The sequence below is a fragment of the Camponotus vicinus genome, unplaced genomic scaffold (genome assembly GCF_025532165.1).
Source record: "Camponotus vicinus isolate PSW18456_S1 unplaced genomic scaffold, iyCamVici1.0 SCAF_10, whole genome shotgun sequence".
Taxonomy (NCBI): Eukaryota; Metazoa; Arthropoda; class Insecta; order Hymenoptera; family Formicidae; genus Camponotus; species Camponotus vicinus.
The window spans coordinates 13,583,389-13,596,050 of record NW_028141946.1 but is presented as its reverse complement, the minus strand read 5'-3'; the positions used below and the strand labels follow the sequence as shown (position 1 = coordinate 13,596,050).

General features: G+C 36.0%; 2 protein-coding genes across 2 annotated transcripts; one reads left to right on the top strand and one right to left on the bottom strand.

Annotated features, from left to right (window-relative positions):
- Window positions 1-395: 395 nt before the first annotated feature.
- LOC145960095 (uncharacterized) lies at window positions 396-734 on the top strand. Its single transcript, XM_083079364.1, has one exon. It carries the CDS (start codon window positions 396-398, stop codon window positions 732-734), a length of 339 nt encoding a protein of 112 aa, XP_082935490.1.
- Window positions 735-10,862: 10,128 nt separating this feature from the next.
- Window positions 10,863-11,549, bottom strand: LOC145960093 (uncharacterized). The gene has a single exon (XM_083079363.1). The coding sequence runs from the start codon at window positions 11,547-11,549 to the stop codon at window positions 10,863-10,865; it is 687 nt and encodes a 228-aa protein (XP_082935489.1).
- Window positions 11,550-12,662: the final 1,113 nt, after the last annotated feature.

Sequence of the window (12,662 nt, the reverse complement as noted above, 5' to 3'; positions counted from 1 at the left end):
CAAATAAGGGAGATTCATTTCATGATTGTTGTAATCATGGTGCGGTACATTTGGAATCTTTACCTCAACTTCCACAATTCCTGTGCAGTTTATTCGATGGTAGTCACGCAAAATCTAATGAATTTTTTAAACATATTCGTAGTTATAATAGTTCATTTTCGTTTGCGTCATTTAACGCTAATTTAGTTAATTTTCAAAATAGATGATCAGGTCCGTATTGTTTCAAAATTCAAGGACAAATTTATTATCAAATAAATACAGCATTATATGCTGCTCAAAGTGAAAATCCGACTAATGGTCAGCTTTTTATTATAGATTCTAATGAAGCAATAAATTATCGTCTTATTGAAAATTCAGATTTAGATTTTGAAATCACGCAAAATCTTGAACATATAATGCGGGAATTGAATATATTTGCTCAATCTTATCATATGATAGGTGAAGAATTAGAAGATCAACGACGATTAGAAATAGAATCTGGAGAAGTATTACCAGAATTACAATTATTATTTACATTAAAACCAGGTATGGATCGACGTCGATATAATGCTCAAAGAACTAATGAAGTTGCTGCTGTTTTTCGTACAACTGATGGAGAAATTTCAGAATCATATGTAACAATACGTAATAGAAATACTAAAACTTTACAAAGTATTAGTACTATGGATCCAAATGTTGAGCCATGGATATATCCATTATTTTATCCACATGGAACTCAAGGCATTGTAATTTAAGAAAATTAAATAGTAATAAACGAGTGACCAGATGCCAGTATATTAAATATCGCATGGCTATTCGTGATGAATTTAACGCCTTTTTATTAGGCCGTCGTTTATTTCAACAGTGGCTTGTAGACAGTTATGTAAAAATTGAAAAGGACAGAATAAATTATTGTAAAGATCATCAAAAAGAATTACGTTCCGAAACATACCAAGGTTTAAGAGATTATTTACAAACTACGGCGAATAACTTAAATGGACGTATTGGAAAAATGGTTGTACTTCCTTCCACATTTATTGGATCGCCGCGTAATATATTACAAAATTATCAAGATGCAATGGCAATTGTTAGTAAATTTGGTAAACCAGATCTTTTCATTACAATGACTTGTAATCCAAAATGGCGCGAAATTGAAGAAAATCTTTTGCCTGGACAACAAGCTTCTGATAGACCTGATATTTGTGCACGTGTTTTTAATCTTAAAAAAGATTATTTAATTGATTTGATTGTTAAGCAAAAATTTTTTGGAGAAGTAGTAGCCTTTGTATATGTAATTGAATTTCAAAAACGCGGTTTACCACATGTCCACATGTTAGTTACTTTAAATTATAATTTCAAAATAACAACTCCACAAATCGTTGACAAATATATATCTGCTGAAATTCCTGATCCTTGTGAAAATCATGCTTTATCCGACATAATTATAAGACATATGATTCATGGACCTTGTGGTGATTGGTGTTTGGTAAATAGAAAATGTTCGAAACATTATCCTAAACCATATCATGAAGAGACCAGAATGGATGAAAATGCTTATCCTTATTATCGTCGACGAAATAATGGGAAAAGTTTTGAACGTCCTGGTGAATATATAGTTGATAATTGTTATGTAGTTCCGTATTGTCCTATTTTATCGATTATATTTAATTGTCATATTAATGTCGAAGTTGTTTCAAGTATTAAATCGGTTAAATATCTGTATAAATATATTTACAAAGGACATGATGCTGCTGCTCTATTACAATTGAACCAATAACAGAAAATATAATTATAGATCATGATGAAATACGCAATTTCATAGAAGCTCGTTATGTTGGACCTGTAGAAGCGAGCTGGCGTATTCTTGAGAAAAAATTACAAGATAAAAGCCATACTATCGTACGTTTACCTGTCCATCTTCCTAATGAACAAAATATTATAATTGAGAACGAAGCAATTGAAGAAGCTATGACTTCTGCTTTAGATCAAGTTACAATGTTAATAGATTATTTTGCATTGAATTTTCGCGACGAAGAAGCAAAACAATATTTATATATAGAAATTCCACGTTATTATACGTTTAAAAAAGAAAAAATTAATGGTAGAAATATATCGCATTGGAGTAAACGCAAGAGTCATTATAATTGCATAGGACGAATGTATTCTGTTAGTCCAACACAAACTGAACTATATCATTTACGACTATTATTACTCACAGTAAAGGGAGCTACAAGTTTTAATAAATTAAAAACTGTAAATGGAGAAGTTTGTCAATCATTTTCAGCAGCATGTTTAGCTTTAGGTTTGATTGAAGATGATGATGAATGGAAACGAGCTATGAACGAAGCTGTTGGATGGATGATGCCAAGACAGCTTCGTAGATTATTTGTACGTATATTATTACATTGTCAGCCACAACATCCGACAGGACGAATTATGGGACGATTTATGGGAAAATTTTAAAGTAGCAATGTCTGAGGATTACGTTCGACATTTTAGTATATTACAAGGACAAAATAAAGCTTATGTGCAAATTAATAGTATGCTGCGTGCTGAAGGTAAAAGCCTTGCTGATTTTCCACAAATGGAACAATTAATAGAAAATAGCGGAGAAGAGAATTATATGACACTTGAAGAAGCTATGGAAATAGGCACTAAACAATATAGACAATTAAATGAGAAGCAAAAAGAGATAGTCGATATTTTATTAGATTAGACAATATTTTATTAGATTAGACAATGATAATAATCATAATAATTGTTTTTATATTGATGGTCCAGGTGGATCAGGTAAAACATTTATATATACAACTATCTATCATTTAGCTAGAATTAGAAATAAACACGTGTGTACAATGGCTTTTACGGGTATTGCAGCGACATTATTACCTACTGGAAAAACAGTTCATAAGACATTTGGATTACCAGTTCCATTATTTGCTGATTCATCATCTTCTATTAAAATACAGTCAAAAGAAGGTCAATATTTGAAAGAAACTGATATTTATATTTGGGATGAAGCACCAATGGCTCCACGATATGCTTTAGAAATTATGGATAGAACATTGCGTGATATTATGAATAATGATTTTCCCTTTGGCGGAAAAATTGTTTTATTAGGTGGTGATTTCAGATAACTCTTACCTATTAAATTACATGCTACTCGAAGTGAAATTGTGAATCTTTCTATTAAATTTAGTTCTACTTGGAAACATTTCCTAAAATTTTCTTTAATACAAAATATGCGAGTTTTCCCAGAGGAAATTGAATTTGCAAAGTTTTTATTGGATATGGGAGATGGTATATTAAATGATTTAAATGATAATATACAAATTCCTGAGTGTTGTATAGCGCCTATTAATGCTGATATTGTTGAAGATATATATGGTGATTTAATACGTAAAAAGGAGTTTAACAAAGTAGCTAAATGTGCGATACTTTCTGCAAGAAATGTTGATGTAGATGAAATTAATAAAAAAGTTGTTGAATTATTAGATATAGCTGATGAATGAATTTATACAAGTGTAGACTGCGGTGTATTTGGAGGTGGCTAAATGACTTAACACTCCGAATCTACAATAACAATACAGAATATATATTTAATTATAAGTTCGGTACATGTATCAAGCGTGTGTATCCTTTGACGGTCGCCGAGTAACTGGGGTCATCCCCACTTATCGCTACGCACTGAGGACTATACTTGTCGGGCATCACCTATTGTGAATACATTATATTCTATACCGGTACCGTAATAACTCTAATACATTACAATTCCTCCCTTTTAAATTAACGTTACTGATTACTTTTAGTAGTTCCTATGCGTTCGGAACGGCGTAGTACATTTGCTGGTGCGCACACAGGTGCATCTTTAATGTTAGACTTATCATTCTGTGGTATGAATCGAATAATTTGATCGACGTGTCTTTTTCAAATCTTTCCGCCCTCGATCTCGACTGAAAATGTTACTGGAGACGATTTCTCAATAATTCGACCACGAATACGTTTATTATTACGTACACTGAAATCATCAACCATCACAGTATCACCAATTTGGAAATCAACATTTCGATTACCTTTCCTACTCGCTACCTGTGCCAGCTGCTTCGCTTGTACATTATCGGTTACGTCAGGCTTTAATAAATCGAATCTTGTTCTCAACTCTCGCTTGTACATCATATACGCAGGAGTTCTTCCTGTGGTGCAATGCTCTGTTGATCTATAATCAAACAAAAATAGATTGATTGCATACTCGAGAGTTTTGCCACTCTTAACCATTTTATTGACTTTATCCTTAAACGTTTCGACGAAGTTCTCAGCCGCGCCATTCGTTGCAGGATGATGCGGTGCCGTGAAGCTATGTTTTATACCGTTAATTTTGCAGAACTCTTGAAACTCGCTACTCATGTACTGTCTACCGTTATCACTTACTAAATGCCTCGGCAACCCAAAACGAACTAACACTTTTTTTAACTTCCCAATTACTCTCGGCACCTGAGTGCACATTTGCATATCAATAATCTCAGGCCACTTCGAGTAAGCATCCACTATCAACATATACATATGACCATGGAATAGACCTAGAAAATCTGTATGGATTCTACTCCAACATTTATCAGGATAGAGCCAAGGTGTCAACGGAACGCTCGCTCGTTTCTTTCGCTCTTGCACACACACTTTGCAGGATGCCGCAATGTCTTCAATATCTTTATCAATGTTCGGCCACCATACGTAAGATCTCGCCAGCATTTTCATCTTCACTATGCCGAAATGAGATGCGTGCAATTCACGTAGCACACACTGTTGCATTGATTCTGGAGCTATTACTCTGTATCCCCACATGAGACACTCTTTTTCTACCACTAGCTCGTCACGTTTCACATAGAACATTTTCTCATACTCATTCATCTTGCTCGCGCTTGGCCACGTACCCTTCACGTATCTTACTATACCACTAAGCATTTTATTGCGCTTTGTTTCTCTCGCAATCTCCACCGCGTTTAATGTATCTAACGTCTCTTCAACATAATTTATCGAAACAAACTCATGATCAAAAATTGGGGTGGAGTCCTTGACCGGAAGGCGAGAGAGTGCATCACAATTACCGTTATGCTCTGATCTTATATACTCAATTTTATACGTGAACCTTGACAGGAAATAAGCCCATCTTTGCAATCTACTTGCTGTCGTTAACGGTATCTCTTGTTTTGTTCATAACGGCTTGTGGTCTGTCCTCAACGTTATCTCTTTACCGAAAATATAACTGTAGAATTTCTTGAACCCAAATATAATTGCACTCGCCTCTTTGTCGATGATTGCTCGATTCAACTCTTTCTCTGGAATTACTTTTGACGCGTATGCGATTGGTTTCTCCGTACCGTCGCTATATCGGTGAGATAAGATCGCCGCTAACCCATACGAAGATGCATCACACGATAATATTATCTCCTCGTTTGGATCGAAATGTGCTAAAGACCTGTGGTGATATCAATTCTCTCTTCACCCATTCAAATGCCCTGTCACACTCTTTCGTCCACTCAAATTTCTCTCCTTTCACACACTCATACAGCGCTTTTAATCTACTCGCTCTCTCGGGTAAAAATCTCGCATAATACGTCACGAGTCCCAAAAATGAATCTAATTGTTTTTTATCTCTGGGAATCGGAGCTTCAATCATGGCATTTACTTTTGTTTTCGACTTATGTAATCCGTCTTTATCGATAACAAAGCCCAAAATATCTAATCTTTCTTTAAAAAAATCGCACTTGTTTATATTTATTTTAAACCCACTGTCTTCGAGACGCTTAAATACCGCATTTAATACCTCTAGATGCTCTTCATCGGTTTTGCCCGTGCAAAAAATATTATCAAGATATGGAATTGCTCCGTCGATTCCCGCTAAGCATTGCTCAATTTTCCGTTGAAAATCTCCCGGTCCCGACGCAATACCTTCTGTCATCTTCGTGTATCTATACAACCCCTTGTGCGTTATTATTGTTAAATAGTCTCGACTGTTTTCTTCAACAGGAATTTGCATGTACGCGTGTTCTAAATCAACTTGCGAAAAACTTTTGCCATTTCTCATCGCCATAAAAATTTCATCAATCAACGGTATCGGATGTCGATCTCGAACTAAATTCGGATTTAACGTCAATTTAAAATTCCCGCAAATTCTAACAGAACCATCCGATTTAATTACAGGCACAATTGGCGTTGTCCACTCACTCACCTCAATTTTCTCAAGATGTCGCAATTTAACAAGACGATTAATTTCATCTTCAACTTTACTTGTTAATGCAAATGGCAGATGTCTCGCTTTTAATGCTACCGGTTGTGCATTTCCTTTCAATACTAACTTAAGCATTCCTTTATTGTACAACCCAGGACCTGGACCAAACAGTTTCGGATACTTCCCAGGAAACTGTTTCGTTACGTCAACTATATCAACTTTATTGCAAACTTTTACGTTACTCGACAAGTCCAATGGCAACGGCCACAACCCAAGGACTTTTAGCCATTGTCTACCGATCACAATTGGCCCGTCATTTGTCATTATTCTCATCTTCAGTATCGCCTCGCGATTCCCTAATTTTACCTTCATATTCTTAATCGTTCCCTCACTTCCTAGTGGAACCTTACCGTATGCATTTAACATTGACGCCTCGCGCACAATCTTAACTCCAGGAAAATATTTATTTTTATCGCTATTTGAAATTATCGCTGCATACGAACCCGAATCTACTTCCATTTTTATCTTTTTATCGTTTACCGTTACATTTAAATACATGGGATCGGCTTTTACGTTGTCATTTTCTGCATTACCGATACTCGCGCTCGCTGTACTTCCTCTGGTATCCCCGTGATCGAAGTGATAGAAGTCGTTCCACGACTCCTCCCGCTGCTGCTCCCCGTTCGTCGACCCTTGTTCCAGATGCTGAATCGCAGTCCTCTGCGATCGACACATCGTTGCCAGGTGCCCCCTCCGCTTACAGGAATGACACGTACCGTACCGTTGCGGGCAATCCCGCGCCCAATGATCTGACCTGCCGCAACAAAAACACTGCGAACGCCCCGCGCTCTGCGGTTTTGTGTTATTATGTGGAGCCCTGTTGCCACTGTTAGCCGGGTGTTTGTTGTTGTATCGTTGTCCTCGTCGGACATCTCGATACGCACCTCTCCCTCTCGTATTTGTATTTGGAGTAATCTGTCTTGGTTTGTCGTTACGTGAATTTGATTGTATCACGTTAACACTCGCAGCACTATCCGACGTACTCTTATTCACTTTGTCTGTCGACGTCGCGTTTTTCTCAGCTTCTTCCATTGCAGCCGCGATTTTGTATGCTGACTCATACGTTAATTTTTCTTCGCGAAACAGTGCTTTTTTTGTCGCGTGATCTCTCAGTCCACATACTAACTGATCCCGTAAAGCTACTTTTGCATCCCCGAAATTGCAATTTATAGCTAAATTTTTCAGTCTCGCAGTAAAATTCACTACCGATTCCGTTGTCGTCTGATGCGTTTGGTAAAACTTGCATCTTTCCATTGTTTCTGACGGTTTCGGATTTAAATGATCGTTTACGAGTTTCACTAACTCGGCATAAGATTTTGTACTTGGTTTATCCGACGCGCATAGATCACGAACAAGTTTATAATCGGGGCTAATTTTCGTTAATAACACTGCCGCTTGTTTTTCAGTTTTAACATCATTCGCGATGAAATACAATTCGAGTCTCTCGGTATACGTTTCCCAATCATCTTTTCCTAATTGGAATTCTAGTTTCGCACAACTACTGTCCCCTGCCATTGTGTGAGTTACCCTTGGCTTATTATTTTCGTTTACACCGCCGTGCGGTTCCTTCTTATCGCTTACCTCTTGGCCCCGGTTCTCGTTCACCTTGTTTACGTGAGCTCGCAATATTCTACGAAGTTCGTCAATTCCCAACTCTTTATCGTATACTAACTCTAACTGTGCTAGAGTTTTAATTAATTCTGCTTTTGAAAGTGACTGAATCCACGATGTTTTTGAGTAATCGATGAATTTTTTTCCGACATTTAATACAATGCAATAATTTTCCATGTCCGTTTACGATTCACGTCACCCTTTTCGAATGCTCGAAATATCGTTTACAGCGCACTATTTTCCTTCGCGAAACTTTTCATCCGTATGCGCCCATATTATTCTTATGTGACCGTCAAGTCTCTTCAATAACGTTACACACTCGACTCTCTCTATGCACCACGAGTTCGTAAAAACCTCGTCGTCAAAATATTGCGGTGTATTTGGAGGTGGCTAAATGACTTAACACTCCGAATCTACAATAACAATACAGAATATATATTTAATTATGAGTTCGGTACATGTATCAAGCGTGTGTATCCTTTGACGGTCGTCGGGTAACTGGGGTCATCCCCACTTATCGCTACGCACTGAGGACTATACTTGTCGGGCATCACCTATTGTGAATACATTATATTCTATACCGGTACCGACAGTGCTGTAAATGATGACAATGGTGACATTGGTGAAGCTTTGTTACCAGAATATTTAAATAGTTTATCTCCATCATCTCTTCCTCCTCATGAATTGCGTTTAAGACCAAATTGTATCATTATGTTAATTAGAAATCTTAGTATCAATGAAGGGCTTTGCAATGGAACAAGATTAATGGTTATAGAGCTTGGAGATCATTTATTGAAACGTAAGATTTTAACAGGTGATAAAGCAGAAGACATTGTATTTTTGAATCGTGTAACATTATATTGTGAAAATATATATCCTTTTACTTTTTCAAGAAGACAATTTCCAATAAAATTAGCTTTTGCTATGACAATTAATAAATCACAAGGACAAACATTTGATAGAATCGGTATAGATCTTCGTAAAGATATTATTAATCATGGGCAACTTTATGTTGCTTTTTCACGAGTTCGTAATTGGCAATCATTAAGAGTTTATCTTGGTAATCATCGAAATAATAAATATGTAAAAAATTATGTATATAAGGAAATATATATGTAATTTTGTATTTTTTAAATAAATCTGATAAATCTATTAAAGAATAATTTATGTTAAAATAACGTAATTTATTATTAAGTAAAAATAATTTAATTTAATTTAATTTAAAAAATAAATATATCTTATTAATATATAAAATATCATATTAATGCTTGTTATGTAATATTAAAAGTGATTATAGTTTATAATTAATTATAATTATTATTATTTATAATTATTTTTATATGTATTTACACATTTTATATTTTGTTATATTTCTCTTATGGCTTTATATATGAATAAACAAGTCAAAACTAAAAGGTTTTATAGGAATTTTGTTTAGAATTATTATGAAATTTTTTAAGAATTATATTATTAACAAATTCAACATTATATCTTTGTTTACGCTCGTAAAGTTGGCCTTTTTCTTTAATTATTATTACCAAATTATTTTATTAATAAAAAAAAATAATATTTTAAAAAGAATAATTATTTATTTATATTTTTATTAATTATTATTTATTTTTTGTGGCTTCTATCATATATAATCAAATCAAAAGCAATGTCGCTAATTTTCAAATAAGATTCGATAAATATCATTATCGACATAAAAATATTAAGATGCAACAAGGTTCTTGTTGGAGTGAGGTTACTCTTAACGAAGAGATACGTAAAATAATATGGATATATTATAGCTTTATATATGGATACAAAGAAAGGCTTAATATACACGACAAACAATAGTAAAAAGTGCGGGTAACGACGACAGACTATCACAACGTGAGAGCGCGGGAAACCGTAGACTGTTGGTAATGCCATCTATTTTAAAAACACAGAAAACTTAGATTATGACGGAACACATAAATTTCCAACAGTTCTTCATAATAATTTCTGTATTATTGTATAATTCAATAGGAGTGCTAAAAGAAATAATATATTATTTTAATATAATCTCTAAAGTGTAATTTTTTAAAATCATTTTGTACAAATGTATCATTTAAAATAATTTGTTTCTTAAAACCTTTTTCGGGGATAGTAACTTGTATATACAGTGATGGGAAAAAGTTCCGGAACGATTAAATAACTTTTGAACGGTTCAAGATAAAGGGCTAAAATTTATATGAGTTCAATGGGACTATAATATCGATCGTTTAACGACAAAACCCCTCATCCAGCCCCCAATGGGGGGCAGGGGGCGACGGGGGGGCGAATTTTTGTAATGGCACGGGGGGTCGAGTGACGGCTCATTTGAAAGGGTTTTTCAAGACGAATACAACGGATTTTGGAAAAGTTCGCTACGATTTTTTTTCGCGGACTTATGATGATTTAAAAGTAGTCGGTTGCGACAGCCCACAAACGGACGGGATAAAAATTTCCATGGAATTTTTATCGATTCAAAATTGTCTCAGACGCGCGCGCGCGCGCGCGTATGTGTGTGTGTGTGTGTGTCACAGCAGAGATAGGGACCCCATAGCTCGTCATTTCCATGGTATTTATTGACTCCAAACCCCGTCTGATGTGTGTACTTCTGCGTATGTGTTGTGTTTAATGAATTAAGTGCTCAAACTGATGCCCGTTTACTCCTTGGCAGTGCGCCATACGTATGTAGATACTTTCCTGTACGTTGCGCAAAATTTCTGGTGTTATTAAATTAGAAATATCTATTATTCTTGCTCGCAATTCATTAATGTCAGCAGGTTTTGTCTCAAACACTTTACTCTTCAAATATCCCCAATAAAAGTAATCTAATGGTGTTAGGTCCGGTGATCTAGGTGGCCATTCAATTGATCCTCTTCTACCAATCCATTTATTATGAAATATTTCATTAAGGTAATCTCGAGTAATTACAGCAAAGTGAGCTGGGGCCCCATCTTGCTGAAACCAAACTTGTTCAAAAGCAAGTCCAGTAATTTCTTGGATACGTGGCACTACTTCCGTTCTTAGTAAATGCATGTAATTCTCTGCATTTATGTTCCCTGCGATAAAATATGGTCCAACAATATTCTGACCTATTATTCCTATATTCCCATATTATTCCTGCCCAAACATTTAGTTTTTGTGGATGTTGTGTGTGCGAATCTCTCATCCAGTGAGGATTAACATCAGCCCGATATCGTAAATTTTGACGATTGACAGATCCGCTCAATTCGAACGTAGCCTCGTCAGAGAAACAAATCCAATTGAAAAATTGATTGTCTTCGTCATACCGCCTCATCATTTCATCGCAAAACTCTACTCTTCTGTCATAATCATCTTCAGAAAGTTCTTGGACGAGTCTTATTTTATACGGGTGGTAGCCGTGTGTCTTCAAAATTTTTGTAACCGATTTTCGGTCTACACCATATTCCTGAGCTATTCTCAAAAGAGGATTATGCGGATTTTCAATAATATTCTGTAGAACCTGCGTAGATACGTCATCATTAGTAGCTGTTTTTGGTCTACCGGACCATTGTTCATCTGTAACTGAACCAGTTCTTTCGAATCGTGAAACTGTTCGATGGACAGTAGATTTTGAAATTGGATCACGATTTGGAAATGTGTCATTAAACAGATTTGCAACGGCTTCGTAGGATCTCATTTTATCATCACAAGTAGATATGGGCCACTATGGTGCGTCAAAACAAACCCCCACCACTCGGCCCCTGGCGCCGTGGGCGTGGCCAGGTGAAGTGGAGGGAGGCGTTCTGATTGGTGGAAACAATGCCCCACCTCCCGAAGTCTCGATTTTGATTGGCTTGCACCATAGTGGCCCAGAGTTTGATTGGCTTGCACCATAGTGGTCCAGAGTTTGATTGGCTCGCACCATAGTGGCCCAGAGCTGCGATTGGTCGACGCCGGCTGTGTCGCCGTTTTATCAAATTTTTATTTCCCTACCTCCGCGGTACTAGACTCGAAGAAGCAATCCTCCTCCCACTCCAGCCCTGGCCCACCTGTATAGGGTTCCGAGTCAAATTCCCGTTACCTAGCTCTTAGTCGCTCTCGCTACGTCTTGGCAGAACGAACCCCCCCACCTACCGACTTTCGGAGGGTAGCCGGCGGTATACCATATGTCTCGAGGAAACAATCCTTACCTCCCCACTCCGTCTCGGGGCCTGCTATGGAATATCGAAAAAAGCCCCCTCCGCTCGAACGGTTCATGACGCACTCGGAAAAAGAGACAAAGCATCTCAGTAGGAGACAATAATTATTATAATTATTATAATTATTATAATTAGACTACATTGCACTACAGAGGTAAAAAGATGAACATGCGGATGATTGAACGCGAGGCGGGGGTGTTATAAAGGAAGAAGGGAAAAGTTAAAAGTATTAAACTCGAATTAAGATAAAAAATTTTTACATTTATTAATATTTTTCAAAACCAGCCATTTTTTAATAAAATTTTTGCTTATTATTAATATACAGAAATATATACAAAGAAGAATTATATTTATATTGTTATAAATTTTACATTTTTCTTATGCTACTTACAATATTTATAATTCTATTTTTTAAAATAAAATCGGAAAATGCGCGACTTTTATTTAAAAAAGAAAAAGTCACCCAAGAAATAAGAATATTGTTATACCGACACATATCCGTATGGTAGCGAATATCTGCTATTGATAAATCTACGCTTTACTAATACCGGCGCACATATTTTTGTTTCACTTCGCGTAACAATTTCATGAAACGCCGTACGTCGAATCGC

Bases quoted from the DNA above. Each gene is read 5' to 3' on its own strand.
- LOC145960093 (XM_083079363.1), bottom strand. From the start codon at position 11,549: ATGAGATCCTACGAAGCCGTTGCAAATCTGTTTAATGACACATTTCCA.
- LOC145960095 (XM_083079364.1), top strand. From the start codon at position 396: ATGCGGGAATTGAATATATTTGCTCAATCTTATCATATGATAGGTGAA.